Source organism: Haliotis rufescens, unplaced genomic scaffold, assembly GCF_023055435.1.
Source record: "Haliotis rufescens isolate VD_foot unplaced genomic scaffold, xgHalRufe1.0.p SCAF_14, whole genome shotgun sequence".
NCBI classification, from domain to species: domain Eukaryota; kingdom Metazoa; phylum Mollusca; class Gastropoda; order Lepetellida; family Haliotidae; genus Haliotis; species Haliotis rufescens.
Window position 1 is genome coordinate 1,016,401 of NW_025963824.1, and position 20,805 is coordinate 1,037,205.

Below are 20,805 nucleotides of genomic sequence, written 5' to 3' on the forward strand. Positions count from 1 at the left end.
GATGACAAAGTCACTACATGCCCAAACTGATCCGTACTTAGCTCTCCTGGACTGGCGAAATGTTCCAACAGAGGGAATAGGATTTTCTCCGGTACAGCGACTCTTTAGCAGGAGAACAAAGACCAAACTCCCAACAGCAAGTACACTTTTACAACCAAAGACCGTTGATGGTGTGTCAGACAAGATAGCTTGTAAAAAATCTAAACAAGCTTACTACTTCAATAGAGGCACCAACGAACTTCCTGCTCTGAAGGAGGGAGATGTGGTAAGAGTCAAGCCTACTAAGTTCGACAAACAGTGGAAGAAAGCTGTAATAGAACAACAGGTGGATGTGAGGTCGTATGAACTGCGTACAGAAGATGGCAGTAACTTGCGCAGAAACAGACGACATTTGAGAAAGTCTCATGAAGCTCCTCCATTGTTTGTGGATACAGATATGGCTGAAAGGAACCGGTTAGAACCAGATCTGTGTGGAAAGAACTTCCGCTGAAACTCCTATGAGGAACTGTACTGACAAGCCTGTAGACCAAACATCAAGCAAAACTACAGAGAGAGTTAAGATTCCTGCACAGACAACTGGACAGTCAAGTGAGACAACTGAGAAGAGAACTTCTCGTGGTCGTGTGATCAAACAACCGTCTAGATTCAGAGGTTATCTTACAAATTAAGAACTTTAAAGTAAAGCTGTTTTGCAGTATAATTGTGTTATGGACTGTAAGCCTTTTTGAAAGGACGAAGAACTGTTTAGTTTTTATGTTATGAACTGTGTGCCTTACTAAGGACGAAATCAATTCATAACTGTTATTGTGTTGAAAGTTTGGGAAGTGTTTCAAATATGCTTTCGGTTTTCAGCAACTGAGCTGTTAAGAACAAAGACTTGTTTTACCATTAGTATTGCATTAATGTTTCAAGACTTTAAAGGTTACCCTTAAAAGGGGAGATGTTACGTATTGATGGCTTGAGCGTTACCTCCCTTACTGTACGCATATAGGTATGACGTCACTGTGAGCGTTGTCTGATGGCGTTCTGGAAGCTGAGAAGTAAATCCAATGACCAACCACTTCTATCTGTTATAACTTGGTAGTTATGAAGTCTGGTAGCATCAAACACTTAACAGTTAGGAGGATCAATTATGATGTGATGTGTTACAACAAATAACTCAATTTATGTTTTAATTAATGTAAAGTACAGTGTGCTTGTATGAAATATTGTACAACAATTATTCATGGGGGGTGGGGTGGGGCAGATAGGGTGATTGTAATAATCTTCCCACCCCACCCCACCCACACCCCATGCTCTATTTAATGTATATAAGTGTGTTTTATTTAGTGCACAGTCTGTTATATATATATCAAAAATTGTCAATTTATTTGATTGTGCCAATTTTCATTTTAGTAATGGTTTATTACTGAGAGATTGTGAATCTGTAACATCAACCTATTCTGTTATATATATATCAACAATTGTCAATTTCTCAATGTTTGTCAGAAAATGATAAGGTTGCACAGTGGCTTCATGATCATTTTGAGTGTGAACTTTGTGAGCAAAAAAACTTCTTCAAGAGAAACATTGATGTAAAAAAAGATTACAATATTCACTCATTACGGGATAAATGACTTTGATAGGTGTTGAGAATTAACTGTTACTTGAAAGCTCCTCACAGCGATAGTACGTTCCCGGAGCTCTGTTACCGAGAGTGTAACGAAGGTGTCACGCGCTGGGAAGGAGCTTGTGTTACTTGAATGAAAGGGAGGTAACTCTTGTATCTGTCTGTTACAGTTGGCTTATTCACTCACCTTAAAAAAATACAAAATCAGATTTTAGTACCGAAATAATGTAATTAATATTTTCATTAAATATGTTTTCACCTCAGTACACAAAAAGGATTAGTTTGAATAATGCTATAGCATTGTCTTAGAATAATGGAAGGCTCTGCACACACAAGTCCATGGTCCACCACTGTATGGAGCTCAGGGGCGTCTGCTACACCAAAATATGATATTTCCTTACAACTATAAATGAATGACTTGGTCGTCATTACAGGTTCTACTGCACTAAATCAGAACCGGTTGGGACAGTGTGGTTTTTCAGCCTTCAGTGCAGATCGAGAGTCATCTGCAGGCTGTGATTGGATGGTATTGTGTAAGATTTTTATGTCTTTTAAATGTACATCCATCCAGTAATTAAAACTGACCATATTTTTTAATATTTAATTTGGTGCTGACCTTTTCAACAAGTTGACTTGTGCTTTATGTGAGCATAGCTATTTTCAAGTAGGTGACATTTGGTGCGAAACTGGGGGTGGTGTGTTTAGCTTCCTCTACTTAGCAAAGGAGCTGGCTAAGCTGGTCATTTTTTATGTTTTTATTGCTACTCTAAGGCCAAACTGTGCACACACGTACAGGTTATAGCTGTTGAATTCTTAGTTATTTTTAAAAGAAATATAACTTTACTATAGAAGTCAATGGAAAACATTTGGTTGTGTGTAACCTGTAGGGTGAGTGCACATTTCAGTAATTCATAATTTACATGCTTTTCTGTTTATATTTCACCATGGATACACCATGGAGGCAAATTTAAAAATAATGACAGTGAAGTTGGGGACATTTTGGGTTGAATGGAGCATTTGGATGGCCTGGAAATGAATGTTGCTTCGTATTGTGGTCGAACTCAGCACGAACCCCCCAGGATACCTCTGTCCATCAAGCCCTCCTCCTGCCTTCTGAATTTGTGGAAACTGATGAATTTGACAACAAATTAGGATAAAGTCACCACTGCCATAACAATTTCTGCCTTGTGTCAATCGCTTGCCAGTCAAGTTACGCAATGCCGTTATCTTTAGTATGAAGCATGTACACTGCTGACAGCAGAATATGTCACACATTCCCTTATTTATAGTAAACAATGTAGCATACCAATATATGTTTCTGTTAGGTGCTTTTGTGTGAATGAAAGATTTTTCTATTAAGTTTCCTAAAACAGAGTTATTTTTCACTCATATGACTTTCAAATATTTATTTTGTCCCCTCAAGAACTGACTCCTGGCTGTTATATCCAAACTGGTTTGCCATTTGATATTGTCTGTACACTTTTTTTCAGCTTTTAGCATGCCTGATGTTGACTGGGGAGGTATATGTGCACTCATGCAGAAGAAGTAGAAGTTTTCACATCCAATTTGGCATTTAGAGAAGCTGATCCGAAGTCCGGTGTTGGCAGTGTGTGATCGACAACCCTTGTTTTGCCTCGCTGCGCTCTGTTACCTTGTAGACATTGTGGAACTTGGACATGTAGGTACATTAAGTACATTTAAGAACCCCAGTCCACTTGAGGCCCTCTGTTGCTCACTATCAAGTCTGTAATAAGATCACCCTCATGCTCTAGACATTTCTGACAGTGCTCCCTTAATGCCTCACTGTGCATAGAGTAAGGGCTATACACCAGTCCCAGAACCTGCTTAGATGAAAATAATATCCACTGGCTCTTTTGGAATGTAACATTATGGTTCTGAAATCATCTGTAAAGAATGTGATAGTGTTCGACAATACTAAATTATCTCCCCTGTTTAGTAAAATGCATTGTATCTTTCATTCCCCTATAAACCCATAAATTATTGGAGAGAAACACTATTTTAAGCTGGTATTGCATGACACTGTTAATTGTGAATAAAAAGAATTACATTTATGTCAGGGTAAGCTGTACTTTTTCAAAATTATATGGACTTTTAACTTTGTTTCATTGAAACTGGCAAATAACTGAAATTAGCAAGTTTAGCCACCTTGAAACATTAAACAGTAAGTATGTTTGATTTCCTGTGAGTATTTTAAAGTCTTAACTAAATAAATCAATAGAGTTAAGTGTAATTTCCTTCCATGTTGTGGTTTCAAAGAGCTTTCTTCTACTTGAGCGTCCATTTCCATTTCTTGGCTTTAATAGGCCGTGTGGTTCACTGGTCAGCCTTTGAGATTGCTGGCAACAATGCACCCCTTTACTTCCTACTTTCTGGTAAAGTTCATTATCCAGCCTTACATATATGATGACTTTAAAGCTGCTTAATGTGTCCCTTGCTTATTGTTGGCCTGAATTCCATGCTCTCTGTCCAAGTTTGAGATTTTTTTTCTGATTCCTTTCCATGTGTACTTATGTCACCAGCCTATATCGTAGGTGATTGTACTTTTGATTTTTGGAGTAAATGAAATCACAAACATTTGTGATAGCCCCTCCATAGATGATTTACCAAATGCTGACAGCCATTTGAGTGTTTAACTATATAAACAATGGTTGGTGTAAGTTCGAGCAACCTCAAACAATATCAATCGCATCAAAAACCAGTGTCAAAACCATATTCAATGAATGTAGCAGACTCTGCTATGTTCTGATGATGTCAGCAAAGGAAGGCAAACAACAGACCACTACTCAATTTTAAATATGTATTGTTACTGGTTTTGAGGTTTAAAGATTTGTTCAATTTTTTTAGTCGAAAAAATATTTTAGGGTGATATGATCTATGCAGCCTGAATCATTTATAGAATTGACCCTTGACCCCTTTCTTTTATGAAATATGAATTAACTCCCATGGTCAGTGCATGGAGGAAGAAACTTCTTTATTAATACAGAAATACCTTTTGTAAAACATTGATGAAGTGTACATCCTTAAACTCTCACAACTCTTACTGTGCATCAAAACTATGTATTCTGGTGCCATATAGACATGCTGGATAGGAACAAGTGGTAGAGTTTAATCCAATTTCCACTTTTTTTTTCTGAGAAGCTACATATATATACAATACATAAATCACAGATTTGACAAGTGCAAATGTATTCTGATTTGTCTACAGGTTCTACTACACCAAATCAGAACCAGTTGGGACAGTGCGGTTTTCGTAGGGAGCCTTCAGTGCAGATCGAGAGATATCTGCAGGCTGTGATTGGAGGATTTTCTGTAAGATTTTTATGTCTTTCAAATGTACATCCATCCAGTTATAAAAACTGACCATGTTTTTCTATATTTAGTACTGTCTTTTCCAACATGATGAGTAGGTAGGTGACATTTGGTGCGAAACTGGGGGTGGTGTGTTTAGCTTCCTGTACTCGGAAAAGGAACTGGCTAAGCTGGTCATTTTTTTATGTTTTTATTGCTACTCTAAGGCCAAGCTGTGCACACACGTACAGGTTAAAGCTGTTGAATGCTTAGTTATTTTTAACAAAAGTTTAACGTTACTACAGAAGTCTATGGGAAAACATTTGGAAGTGTGTAACCTGTACCATCAAGGATATGTGTTCCTGCCTGTTGTCAGACTCTGTACCATCAAGGACATCTGTTCCTGCCTGTTGTCAGACTCTGTACCATCAAGGACATTTGTTCCTGCCTGTTGTCAGGCTCTGTACCATCAAAAACATCTGTTCCTGCCTGTTGTCAGACTCTGTACCATCAAGGATATGTGTTCCTGTCTGTTGTCAGACTCTGTACCATCAAGGACATTTGTTCCTGTCTGTTGTCAGACTCTGTACCATCATAGACATTTGTTCCTGCCTGTTGTCAGACTCTGTACCATCAAGGATATGTGTTCCTGCCTGTTGTCAGACTCTGTACCATCAAGGACATCTGTTCCTGCCTGTTGTCAGACTCTGTACCATCAAGGATATGTGTTCCTGCCTGTTGTCAGACTCTGTACCATCATAGATATCTGTTCCTTCCTGTTGTCAGACTCTGTACCATCATGGATATGTGTTCCTGCCTGTTGTCAGACTCTGTACCATCAAGGATATGTGTTCCTGTCTGTTGTCAGACTCTGTACCATCAAGGACATTTGTTCCTGTCTGTTGTCAGACTCTGTACCATCATAGACATCTGTTCCTGCCTGTTGTCAGACTATGTACCATCAAGGATATGTGTTCCTGCCTGTTGTCAGACTCTGTACCATCAAGGACATTTGTTCCTGTCTGTTGTCAGACTCTGTACCATCATAGACATCTGTTCCTGCCTGTTGTCAGATTCTGTACCATCATGGACATCTGTTCCTGCCTGTTGTCAGACTCTGTACCATCAAGGATATGTGTTCCTGCCTGTTGTCAGACTCTGTACCATCAAGGACATCTGCTCCTTCCTGTTTTCAGACTCTATACCATCATGGACATCTGTTCCTGCCTGTTCTCAGTCTCTGTACCATCAAGGACATCTATTCCTGCCTGTTGTCAGACTCTGTACCATCAAGGACATGTTTTCCTACCTGTTGTCAGACTCTGTACCATCAAGGACATTTGCTACTGCCTGTTGTCAGACTCTGTACCATCATGGACATCTGTTCCTGCCTGTTGTCAGACTCTGTACCATCAAGGACATGTTTTCCTACCTGTTGTCAGACCCTGTACCATCAAGGACATTGGTTACTGCCTGTTGTCAGACTCTGTACCATCAAGGACATCTGTTCCTACCTGTTGTCAGACTCTGTACCATCAAGGACATTGGTTACTGCCTGTTGTCAGACTCTGTACCATCAAGGACATTGGTTACTGCCTGTTGTCAGACTCTGTACCATCAAGGACATCTGTTCCTACCTGTTGTCAGACTCTGTACCATCAAGGACATTGGTTACTGCCTGTTGTCAGTCTCTGTACCATCAAGGACATCTATTCCTGCCTGTTGTCAGACTCTGTACCATCAAGGACATATGTTCCTGTCTGTTGTCAGACTCTGTACCATCAAGGACATTTGTTACTGCCTGTTGTCAGACTCTGTACCATCATGGACATCTGTTCCTGCCTGTTCTCAGTCTCTGTACCATCAAGGACATCTATTCCTGCCTGTTGTCAGACTCTGTACCATCAAGGACATATGTTCCTGTCTGTTGTCAGACTCTGTACTTTCAAGGACATTGGTTACTGCCTGTTGTCAGACTCTGTACCATCATGGACATTGGTTACTGCCTGTTGTCAGACTCTGTACCATCAAGGACATCTGTTCCTACCTGTTGTCAGACTCTGTACCATCAAGGACATTGGTTACTGCCTGTTGTCAGACTCTGTACCATCAAGGACATTTGTTACTGCCTGTTGTCAGACTCTGTACCATCAAGGACATTGGTTAGTCGCCTCTTACGACAAGCATAGTTGCCTTTTACAGCATGGGTTGCTGAAGACCTAGTCTACACCGGGTAGCCTAGTGGTTAAAGCGTTCGCCCGTCACGCCGAAGACCAAGGTTCGATTCCCGACATGGGTTCAATGTGTGAAGCCCATTTCTGGTGTCCCCCTCCGTGATATTGCTGGAATATTGCTAAAAGCGGGGTAAAAGCCTACTCACTCACTCACTCACATTAACAAGACTCTCAGGTTCAAACTTTGCTCATTTCTCTCATGTTGTTGACCACAGTAAATATTGATTGCGGCACCACGCAACACCATATCCAACTTTAATTAGAAGAATATTGGGGGTTTAAATCCAAGATATGACAAGTTTGTAGGGATGTCGCAGTACAGGCGTTACACGATGTGATACATATCTTAATACAGAAGCCACCATGTGATTTGTATCTCAATACTGTATCTATGACATTTTATGAGGAAATCCCAGTCATTAGACTGGGAATACAGTTTCATAGAAGGACAACTGACTAATTCCCATCAAACATGACAATGAATCAAGCCAACCATTCTGTATGAGAATAGGATAAGAAACAAACAGTTTATGTATTGTACTATGACAGTCGGCAAGGAAAAGCTGGTCAGTTTTGTTATTGTTTCGTATCCGTAGGACGGCCAAAAAGTTATAAGGAATTTAAAAAATAGTTTGTACTTGCTTATTCATCATGGACAATGGATACAGGGATAAATGGGAATCGCTGCCAAAATAAATGTATCGGGTATCGTATCGTGCAAAGTTTGCTGACGATGCGCCTGTGTACCGATGAATTGCAATAAAACTACCAGTTTTGGCATGCTCTTTGTTGAGTAAAACATGACTGGCACATGTCTAAGGCAGGTAAAGGTTAGACTTGGCATAGTCTGTTTTTGAACTGAGTTTCAGCCATGGTAATCTTGTTAATCCAATGTAGTTTTTCTCAAGATTAATTTGTGTTTTGCTGACTACGCAATTTCAGTGTGGTCCTGTGCTCCCCATTGTCGTATTGTTCAGGGTAAGATGGTCATGGCTTGGGACCATCTACACTACAAATGTTTGGCAGCAGGCAGAGATTTCCAAGTTGGAACAGTCACTGTTTCAAACCTGTGTGACTTTCATGGTCCTCTATTCATGTCTGTCCATAATAGTGGGCAAGTCTAGATTACTGCAATATCAGGAAATGAAGAGTCTTTGGGCTCCTTTTCATCATTTCTTAATTGAGATGATTTACCAAGTTTATTTCAGAGATTGGTCTAGGTCCTCTAGTCATGTGATGGTTTTGTTATTTTCAGATGGTATTCAGAAATGCCTAAAAGGAATGGGTGCTGTCGCCAGGCTATGCCAAATGAACATTTCTTGTCCGACAAGGGGAGGCATCGCCAGGTAATTATGGCTTATGTCACAGTTCACCATTGGACAGTGATGAATATGGTCATCGATGAAGACAGATGTGATGCTTATTGTAGGCCTGGATGATTGTTTGAAAAGTTTAGTGTGAACCTAAAGAAATAATCCAACAGCAAAGTTTTTGTAAAGACTTGTACACGAAAATGTTTGTGAAGATATTCTAAATGAGTTGTTAAGATGAGCTGTAAGTGTATTCAATTTCTGATATCTGGGATTCTGGCGAAAGAATTACGTACCATAAAATGAAACAACTCAGATTGAATAAAATGATTATTCTGAAATGCTCTGATGCAAGTTATTTAAGTGGTTTAAACCATTCAACCTGTCTCTATTCTTAAAGTTAAAAATAGAAAAAATAAAAAGATTGTTCTTGATTCATATTTGGATATTGTAACAAACAAGCATGTTATTGAGTGGTAAAACTATTCATTGTCAGCTAAGTGTATTGACAGATTTAATAACGTAGGCTAGCTGTCTGTCAACATAGTCATTGATTTCGCTGGCAACATATTTGTTTTGTAGGATTTCCCTTGTCACAACGTGTGTTTCTATCATGTTGGCATCTATTGATAGTATCAAGTATTCTCTTTGGGTAGATGGATAGTTCTGTAATTTGACATTGAAGGTAAAGTACCTCGTGATTATGTATTCTGTTACAAGTGATTGAATGATCCTCTGTAGTGTGAATCATCCTCTCTGGTGTGAATGATCCTCTGTGGTCTGAATGGATCTCTGTGGTGTGAATGAATCTCTGTAGCGTGAATGATCCTCTGTGGTGTGAATGATCCTCTGTCGTGTGAATGATCCTCTGTAGTGTGAATGATCCTCTGTCGTGCGAATGATCCTCTGTCGTGTGAATGATCCTCTGTAGTGTGAATGATCCTCTGTCGTGCGAATGATCCTCTGTCGTGTGAATGATCCTCTGTAGTGTGAATGATCCTCTGTGGTCTGAATGATCCTCTGTAGTGTGAATGATCCTCTGCAGTATGAATGATCCTCTGTGGTGTGAATGAATCTCTGTAGCGTGAATGATCCTCTGTGGTCTGAATGATCCTCTGTTGTGCGAATGATCCTCTGTAGTGTGAATGATCCTCTGTGGTCTGAATGATCCTCTGTAGTGTGAATGATCCTCTGTGGTCTGAATGGATCTCTGTGGTGTGAATGATCCTCTGTCGTGTGAATGATCCTCTGTAGTGTGAATGATCCTCTGTCGTGCGAATGATCCTCTGTCGTGTGAAAGATCCTCTGTCGTGCGAATGATCCTCTGTAGTGTCAATGATCCTCTGTAGTGTGAATGATCCTCTGTGGTCTGAATGATCCTCTGTAGTGTGAATGATCCTCTGTGGTCTGAATGAATCTCTGTAGCATGAATGATCCTCTGTAGTGTGAATGATCCTCTGTCGTGCTAATGATTCTCTGTTGTGTGAATGATCCTCTGTCGTGCGAATGATCCTCTGTCGTGTGAATGATCCTCTGTAGTGTGAATGATCCTCTGTGGTCTGAATGATCCTCTGTCGTGTGAATGATCCTCTGTGGTCTGAATGATCCTCTGTTGTGTGAATGATCCTCTGTAGTGTGAATGATCCTCTGTGGTCTGAATGATCCTCTGTAGTGTGAATGATCCTCTGTGGTCTGAATGATCCTCTGTAGTGTCAATGATCCTCTGTGGTCTGAATGATCCTCTGTTGTGTGAATGATCCTCTGTAGTGTGAATGATCCTCTGTGGTCTGAATGATCCTCTGTAGTGTGAATGATCCTCTGTAGTATGAATGATCCTCTGTGGTCTGAATGGATCTCTGCGGTGTGAATGAATCTCTGTAGCCTGAATGATCCTCTGTAGTATGAATGATCCTCTGTCGTGTGAATGATCCTCTGTAGTGTGAATGATCCTCTGTGGTCTGAATGATCCTCTGTAGTGTGAATGATCCTCTGTGGTCTGAATGATCCTCTCTAGTGTGAATGATCCACTGTGGTCTGAATGATCCTCTGTAGTGTGAATGATCCTCTGTAGTATGAATGATCCCTGTGGTCTGAATGGATCTCTGTGATGTGAATGAATCTCTGTAACGTGAATGATCCTCTGTAGTAAGAATGATCCTCTATAGTGTGAATGATCCTCTGTGGTCTGAATGATCCTCTGTGGTGTGAATGAATCTCTGTAGCGTGAATGATCCTCTGTGGTGTGAATGATCCTCTGTGGTGTGAATGATCCTCTGTCGTGTGAATGATCCTCTGTCGTGCGAATGATCCTCTGTAGTGTGAATGATCCTCTGTAGTGTGAATGATCCTCTGTGGTCTGTATGATCCTCTGTAGTGTGAATGATCCTCTGTGGTCTGAATGATCCTCTGTCATGTATGATCCTCTGGTGTGTGAATGATCCTCTGTGGTCTGAATGATCCTCTGTAGTGTGGATGATCCTCTGTAGTATGAATGATCCTCTGTGGTCTGAATGATTCTCTGTGGTGTGAATGATCCCCTGTGGTCTGAATGACCCACTGTGGTCTGAATGATCCTCTGTAATATGAATGATCCTCTGTAGTGTGAATGATCCTCTGTGGTGTGAATGATCATTTGTGGTGCGAATGATTCTCTGAGGTGCGAATGATACTCTGTAGTGTGAATGATCCTCTGTGGTTAGAATGATCCTCTGTGGTGTGAATTATCATATGTGGTGTGGAAGATCTTCTGGTGTGAATTATCCCTTTATAGTGTGAAGAGTCCTCTGTAGTGTGAATTATTCAAATGTTGTTTGAATGATCCTCTTTAGTGTGAATGATCCTCTGTGGGCTGAATAATCCTATATGGTGTGAATCATCCTCTGTAGTGTGAATGATCCTCTGTGGTGTGAATTATCATATGTGGTGTGAATGATCCTCTGTGGTGTGAATGATCCTCTGTAGTACGAATGATCCTCTGTAGTGTGAATGATCCTCTTTGGCCTGAATGATCCACTGTGGTGTGCATGATCCTCTGTGGTCTGAAAGATCCTCTGTGGTCTGAATGATCCAAGTGGTCCGAATGATCTATGTGGTCTGAATGAACCTCTGATAACCACTCCCCATCACTGGCCCACCACTCTCCATCATTGACCCACGACTCCCCATCACTGACCAACCACTCCCCATCATTGGCCCACCACTCCCCATCACTGGCCCACCACTCCCCATCAATGACCCACTACTCACCATCACTGACCAACCACTCCCCATCACTGACCCACTACTCACCATCACTGACCCACTACTCGCCATCACTGACCACCACTCCTCATCACTGACCCACTACTCACCATCACTGACCCACCACTCCCCATCACTGACCCACCACTCCCCATCAATGGCCCACCACTCCCCATCACTGACCCACTACTCCCCATGACTGACCAACCACTCCCCATCACTGACCCACCACTCCCCATCACTGACCCACCACTCCCCATCACTGACCCACCACTCCCCATCACTGACCCACCACTCCCCATCACTGACCAACCACTCCCCATCACTGACCCACCGCTCCCCATCAATGACCCACCACTCCCCATCACTGACCCACCACTCCCCATCACTGACCCACCACTCCCCATCACTGACCCACCACTCCCCATCACTGACCCACCACTCCCCATCAATGACCCATCACTCCCCATCACTGACCCACCACTCCCCATCAATGGCCCACCACTCCCCATCACTGACCCACCACTCCCCATCAAAGACCCATCACTCCCCATCACTGACCCACCACTCCCCATCAATGACCCACCACTCCCCATCACTGACCCACCACTCCCCATCACTGACCCACCACTCCCCATCACTGACCCACCACTCCCCATCACTGACCCACCACTCCCCATCAATGGCCCACCACTCCCCATCACTGACCCACCACTCCCCATCACTGACCCACTACTCCCCATCACTGACCCACTACTCCCAATCACTGACCCACAACTCCCCATCACTGACCCACTACTCCCCATTACTGACCCACCACTCCCCATCCCTGACCCTCCACTGACCCACAACTCCCCATCACTACCCATCACTGACATTTGGTTGGAAGTATTCTCAGTCCATCACTGACCCACCACTCCCAATCACTGACCCACGTCTTCCAATCACTGACCCACCACTCCACATGACTGACTCACCACTCCCCATCACTGACCCACCACTCCCTATCACTGGCCCACCACTCCCTATCACTGGCCCATCACTGACCCACCACTCCTCATCACTGACCCACCACTCCCCATGACTGACTCGCCGCTCCCCATTACTAACCCACCACTCTCCATGACTGACCAACCACTCCTCATCACTGACCCACCACTCCCCATGACTGACCAACCACTCCCCATGACTGACTCACCACTCCCTATCACTGACCCACCACTCCCTATCACTGACCCACCACTCCCCATTACTGACCCACCACTCCTCATCTCTGACCGACCACTCCCAATCACTGACCCACTTCTTCCCATCACTGACCCACCACCCCCATCACTGACCCACCACTCCCCATCACTGACCCACCACTTCCTATCATTGACCCACCATCCCCAATCACTGACCCACCACTCCCTTTCACTGGCCCACCACTCTCCATCACTGACCCACCACTCCTCATCACTGACCCACCACTCCCCATGACTGGCCCACCACTCCCCATCACTGACCCACCATGCCCATTCACTAACCCACCACTCCCCATGACTGGCCCACCACTCTCCATCACTGGCCCACCACTCCCCATGACTGGCCCACCACTCCCCATCACTGACCCACCATGCCCATTCACTAACCCACCACTCCCCATGACTGGCTCACCACTCTCCATCACTGACCCACCGCTCCCTATCACTGACCCACCGCTCTCCATCACTGACCCACCACTCCTCATCACTGACCCACCTCTCCCCATCACTGACCCACCACTCCCAATCACTGACCCACCACTTCCAATCATTGACCCACCATTCCCCATCACTGACCCACCACTCCCCATCACTAACCCATCACTTCCCCATCACTGACCCACCATGCCCATTCACTGACCCATCACTCCCAATCACTGACCTATGACCCTCTTCTTCCCATCACTGACCAACCACCCCCCATCACTGACCCACCACTCCAGATCACTGACCCACCACTTCCCATCATTGACCCACGATTCCCCATCACTGACCCACCACTGCCCATCACTGACGTTTGGTTGGAAGTATTCTCAGTCCATCACTGACCCACCACTTCCAATCAATGACCCACCGCTCCGCGTCACTCCCCATCACTGACCCACCACGCCCAATCACTGACCCATCACTCCCAATCACTGACCCACTTCTTCCCATCACTGACCCACCACTCCCTATCACTGACCCACCACTCCCCATCAATGGCCCACCACTCCCCATCACTGACCCACTACTCCCAATCACTGACCCACAACTCCCCATCACTGACCACTACTCCCCATTACTGACCCACCACTCCCCATCCCTGACCCTCCACTGACCCACAACTCCCCATCACTCCCCATCACTGACATTTGGTTGGAAGTATTCTCAGTCCATCACTGACCCACCACTCCCAATCACTGACCCACCACTTCCAATCACTGACCCACCACTCCACATGACTGACTCACCACTCCCCATCACTAACCCATCACTCCCTATCACTGGCCCACCACTCCCTATCACTGGCCCATCACTGACCCACCACTCCTCATCACTGACCCACCACTCCCCATGACTGACTCGCCACTCCCCATGACTGACCCACCACTCCCCATGACTGACCCACCACTCTCCATGACTGACCAACCACTCCTCATCACTGACCCACCACTCCCCATGACTGACTCGCCACTCCCCATGACTGACCCACCACTCCCCATGACTGACCCACCACTCTCCATCACTGACCAACCACTCCTCATCACTGACCCACCACTCCCCATGACTGACCCACCACTCCCCATGACTGACTCACCGCTCCCTATCACTGACCCACCACTCCCCATTACTGACCCACCACTCCCAATCACTGACCCACCAATCCCAATCACTCACCCATTTCTTCCCATCACTGACCCACCACCCCCATCACTGACCCACCACTCCCTATCACTGACCCACCACTCCCCATTACTGACCCACCACTCCCCATCACTCACCCACCACTTCCCATCATTGACCCACCATCCCCCATCACTGACCCACCACTCCCTTTCACTGGCCCACCACTCTCCATCACTGACCCACCACTCCTCATCACTGACCCACCACTCCCAATCATTGACCCACCATTCCCCATCACTGACCCACCACTCCCCATCACTAACCCATCACTTCCCCATCACTGACCCACCATGCCCATTCACTGACCCATCACTCCCAATCACTGACAGTAGTATAGGTAATGGGGGTTCTGGCTCACTTCCACTGGAGCAGGATTCATATACCTATACTGCTACTACAGGAGGAATTTTTTATGCCAAAATGATTATGCGATTTAATGATAGTCATGAGATTAAGTTAAATCGACTCTAGCTTACCACCACCCGGAGCCAATGATATAAATTTTTATAGGTAATGGGGGTTCTGGACCACTTCCACTGGAGCCAGATTTATTACCTATACTGCTACTACAGGGGGGATTTTTTATGCCAAAATGATTATGCGATTCAACGATAGTCATGAGTTGTATTAAACGAAACATCAATATTAATTAATAATGGATAAAATTTACTATAGCCCACGAGGATATTGGAAAGGTGTAGGAGCAATAAAAAAATTAGCCACCACGGCTAAGGTATCTAAAGATGTGGCAAAGGATTGGTTAAAGAAACAAGCGATGTGGCAAATATATTTACCGGCACCACGTTATATACCGAGGAAGAAGTTTGATATTTTTACAACGAATGAAGTTCATCAGGCTGACCTCTTGTTTCTTCCCCACGATAAGGTAAAACGCAAAACGTATAAATACGCTTTAACAGTAGTGGATGTGGCTAGTCGATACAAAGAGGCTGAGCCATTAACATCGAAAGAATCAACAGAGGTAGCTAATGCACTGAGTCGCATATATAAACGCGGACCGCTAAAATGGCCTAAGCTATTTCAAGTAGATCCCGGTCGCGAGTTTATGGGATCGGTAACTAAACTGTTAACAAAGAACGATGTCAAAATCGTCCGTGGTGAAAGAGAGGCCCACCGCAGTCAAGCTATCGTCGAAAGATTTAACAGGACATTAGCGGAACGTTTGTTTGGCTATCAGTATGGGATTGAAATGAAATCCGAGCGATTGAGATCAACCGAATGGGTGACACGATTATCAGCCGTTGTATCATCGCTGAATAATGAAGTGACGAGATTAATAGGGAAGAAACCATCCGATGCTATTAAAATGTAAGCCGTGACTTCCGAATCTTTAGCACCGAGAAGAGGCAAAGAACGAAAACTTCCGGACAGAGTAAGGGTAAGATATTTATACCAGGCCGGTGAACTCGAAGGAGGCCTACGTCGCGCAACCGATCCAATATGGTCCCTTAAGACGTATAACATTAGTAGATTGGTTTCGAAAGAAGGAGAGCCTATTCTTTATTATCTTCAAGATGGACCGGGTAGGGCATTTGTACGAGAAGAGTTGTTCATAGTTCCCGACGGTACGGTATTACCACCATAACCATAAGCGTAGGTAGTTACACCATCATTATCAATCCATCTCTTTGTATCTAAGGGGGATAATGATGTCTTGTTCATTCTTAATCCATATATCCTATGATCGTAACTTCTTAAAGAGTTCATCTCGTGTTTGAACGTTCTACCGTTAAATAATGATTCTTTATACTGTTCGTGTTTGATATGCTTTTTTACAACATACTTCTTAACACCCTTAGCTTTTCTTATCTCCCCATTATCGGACTTCTTTATAGAATACATCTTAGGTCTTAATCCTACATACTCCGCTATAGGGGTCCCAGCACATTCATCCTTCATCTTACCTAACACCTTTTTATTTACAACGCTGTGCAGTGGATTATCTTTAGGGTAATCGCTCGTGTCGTACATATCTATTTTTTCTGCCATATCTTTATACACATCCTCGGTTTGTATTTCCATCAACAAAGAATCTGTGTCGGTATATAACACCTCGCATCTATCGCCGTATTGCTTCTTAAGTTCGTTGTAATAAAAGTCATACATTAAGTGTTTTGACAAGTCGAGAATACTCATACCGACGTACACCGGTCTGTTGAATTTTATATTACTCTTCTGCATATGCAACGCGGCTAAGTCGTTATCGAATATCTTGCTTCTGTTAAAAGCCGGACTGGCTATAAGTTTCCTGAGTCTTTCTTCCTCATTAGATCTGACTAATTTAACATCAACACGCTTCCTTAGATTCTCCATGGTTTTACCAAATACCGAGTTATTCATGAGCTTATATAGATTCTTTTCGAAATCGCTGGTAGCTATCTTTCTTAAATCTGTGTTCAACCTTATATAGGGCTCCATCCAAGGGCTTTGATCGAACTTTAGAACTCTGTGTATTTTCTTAAGTTTCATACCTAACGATAGATACAACTGGAGATTTCTGTAGTGAACTATATATTTTGTCTTATCCATCAAATTTGGTACGAGTTTTTCTACGTTAGCTAACCTACTATTACCCATCAAGGAGCGTTGATATTCCGACATCCAGTCTTTATTAACCATTAATCTTTCGGGAGCTAGCGGATAACTGTTATGATCTTTATGTAACGAACTTGGATATTCCAAGTCAACTTCTAGTATGTACCCTTTATTCGCATTATTATCGATATCATTAACTTCAATATCATTGACCCATTCAAAACCACCCGTGGGTAAAGGTTGACTCATAGCCCATCCGTACAAATTGTTAGCGTCGAGATATAATATGTGCGTGTCGGGTTTACTCGGATCGTATCCTTCCACTAATTTATTATTAGCCTTAGAATACCTTTTAGCTGCCATCGATATACCACCTCTTAATCCTTTCTCAATAAACAAGTGCATATCGTAATCTGTAAGTAGTTTTACTTCTACGCCTGTCTTCTTCAACAATGCATCCCACGATAGTCCGGGACTGGAATAGTACCATGCCGGGTCCAAGCCGTATTGTTTGAAACATGTCTTTCTAAATATCTCGAATATATCGGCGAGTAACAGTACATCGGTTTTTAAGTACAGATCGTGATAATCGCCTAAATTCTTACAACCTAATTTATCCCAGACTGTCAGAGCGTGTTCATAATCGGCATCTGTTATTCTAGATTCTGTTAAGTTACTATAGAATGATTCGAGGGGTGGTAATTCAGTTTCTTCGAATCTAGACCAATTATCCATATATTCGTAAGGATATACACCTTTTCTCAGCAACAAATGACGAGTTATCTTATCGGTATATTTATTTGTTATCGCGAAGTCATCGGGATTGTTCGCATTAGCTAAATTGTCCAGGGAAGATAACAGAAACTGTACGGAGTCTATGAATCTAAGCCCATTACTTTGCTTTGTTCTAGATTTCCCATCCTTGTCCCTATAATGTATAGGTTTAGTCAACGAGAACGATATGTATTTTTCCATATTATTAGGAATGCACGTTAAACCGCCGTCGGTCTTTGAGATAGCTTGCATAATGAGATGTGAATCGTATCCCCTAAGGTTATGAAACACAACGGGGATGGGTATTGTTTGAGCATTCATTTTTAGTTTCAAGTTACACTCGTTATGAGCGGCTCCCCGATAATTACCCGTGACGTGACAATGATCTCTTACGGAATCCCCATCCAGGGGTTTATTACAAACGTGACAACTCGGTGACTTCTTATGGACCCTCCAATCATCCCTCGTCATACGCATGGGTATCTTACAAGATAATGTTTCCCTGATTATTCTCTCTTCATTTTCTAGATATTCTAGGAACTTTCCCGCTGCATCGGGACCTCTGTAAATCACGGGAGTGTTTGTTTTCCCATCATACCTTACAACTACATATCCAAACCCACAAGGAATATGTTCTTGAGTTTTGTACGTAAAACTACTATCTTGATTATTGCGTTCAGTATTTTCTATGGGTTTGATAAGCGCTTCGAAGTCGGCGTAAATTACGTACGGTACTGGCATTTGATTACAATAATGTTCAAATTTTAATATATTTTTTCCCTCTTTAGGCATATCGATCCTGATAGCATTCTGTCCAACACCTCTACAGTCTTCTTTATGCGCTTCTAATAGATCTTGTCTGCTGTACCCATGCAGGCATCTTTCGCAGAAATATTTCTTTTCTTTATGTTTTGTTTGATCGTATAATAGCCTGTTTAAACTCTTTATCCACGTATAATGATATTTACCATCTTTTTCGATCAGAAATGAATTGATTCTGGGGATATTTTCCGGAGCGGAGCTTATCCTGTGTACAACAATTCCTTTAGAATGTCCGAAAACATTTATAGCTAAATTATTTTGCTTTTCCACCTTATCAATTTGTGATATTGGTGTAGGTTCGTCTATACCATCGAAGTTGAGTCCATCGTTTTGAGGATAGCTAGAAGGTCTATCCGGATGCTTATCTACGGGGAACAATGCAGATCTTATCATCATTCTTAAACAGTCATCGGATTTATTTTTTACGTTAATTATGGCTTTTTTCTTCTTATAATACGGGGGTAAATCTATATAAGATCCACCTTTGAAGGGCATATAATTCGCTATATCTAAATATAAACTATCGATTTTATCCACACCCCAACCTGAACCTCTATTAGTCCAGCGTTCTAAAGTTTCCTGTATCCTCTGAATTGATGTATCTAATGATGAGTTTATAGTATCGGATTCGGTTATAACTTCTTGATTGCTACGGAAATATGGTTCGGTATATTCGGTGCTATCGTCTGTGTTACTTTTACTCAATGTCATTTTAATCGTCAGCTGGTATTTTATACTATGTAAATCATCTAATTCCTCGTTAATTTTACTCGATATGATGGGCTTAATATCGTTAACATCTATGTTGGAATTAATATCCATCTTCCAACCTCTTAGATATTTACCAACGCCGGCGGATGTGGGTACAAATATTAATTCTTGTTGTTGTTGTTGAATATCATCATCATTATTATGTTGAATATCATCATTAGGTTGATTATTATCTAGTAAAGCGATCAATTCAGCTCTTCTCATTCGAGAATAACCTCTCAGCCCACTGTTTCTCGCTCAAACTTTGAGTTCTCTAACAGTCTCGGGTCTGTTGTATTCCAAACCGAGTAAATCCATCAATTCAGCTTTTCTCATACGAGAATATCCACGCAGTCCACTTTGCTTTGCCATAGCTTTTAATTCTCTGACAAAAAACATTATGGTTGAATGGTATATACAAAATGATTCATTTGTCTAAATGGTTGTTTTTCATATATAAATACGTATTCTCCCCAACCTATTCCTCTCATTGATGTAATCTCTCTTCCTAGCATAACTAATCTGCTTCCTGACCTTATCAGCACCGTGACTCTTACATAAACTGTAACTACATTTGACTACAATCCCACATACAGAACAAACGTAATTTTTAAAACCCTTTCTGATGTTATAAGCGTGAGTGCCACAGTAAATACCCACCGATGGCTTCTGACATTGAATAGATTTCCCCATGAGTGTATATTTGCATAGATTCATGGTGGTTATACACATATCATATCATTTGTCTAAAAGGTAAAACACATCTACACTATTGATTAGGCAGTCAGCCAACGCTATTTATAGATCGCTCTAAACTAGGTCATAGCCACAGCTGTCACTCTGACTTATGCATGGTATAGCTGAAAATCAATACACCAGTCAATCCAATAATCATAAATGCGACCTCGCGTTTTTTTTGAGCCTCTGACGGTGTATAAAACTGACTCATTGTTGGTCTCAGTATTGGGTCTAGTTTTTTCCCATAAACGAGGAAGTATTCGTGCATGGCAGATTCAACATCCTTAAACGTTTGAATTGAATGTCCTTCCTTAATCAGTTGTTCATGAATAAAGTCTAATCTCTTCATTCTCTGCTGTGTATATTGTAACTGAGCTGCTTGGTATTGTTCTAAAGCTTCATTATGTCGTTTACGCTCCTCTTCAACTTCTTTAGCGTTTGATTCCCTCATACTAGAAAATAAAAAATTACTCCCCGAAAAAGCTAGAGCATTAACAACAGCTCCACCGACCATCATCGCAATTGTTGCCATGTTTAATAATATTAAA

The 20,805-nt window shown here is 42.5% G+C and overlaps 1 protein-coding gene across 9 annotated transcripts in view; it reads left to right on the top strand.

The window, feature by feature from the left end:
- LOC124128861 overlaps positions 1 to 20,805 on the top strand; it is a 303,995-nt gene that overhangs the window by 143,200 nt on the left and 139,990 nt on the right. For 3 of the 9 annotated variants that reach the window (XM_048395618.1, XM_048395620.1, XM_048395619.1), the window contains exon 2: positions 8,408 to 8,498. Coding sequence is in view for 1 of the 9 variants with exons in the window: in XM_048395620.1 (XP_048251577.1) it covers positions 8,408 to 8,498 (91 nt within the window). In the remaining 8 variants the exon portion in view is untranslated. Of the gene's footprint in view, positions 1 to 2,043; positions 2,143 to 3,099; positions 3,288 to 4,835; positions 4,940 to 8,407; positions 8,499 to 20,805 lie in introns of those variants that run through there. The other 6 variants (XR_007220675.1, XR_007220669.1, XR_007220671.1 and 3 more) reach the window with 4 other exon arrangements.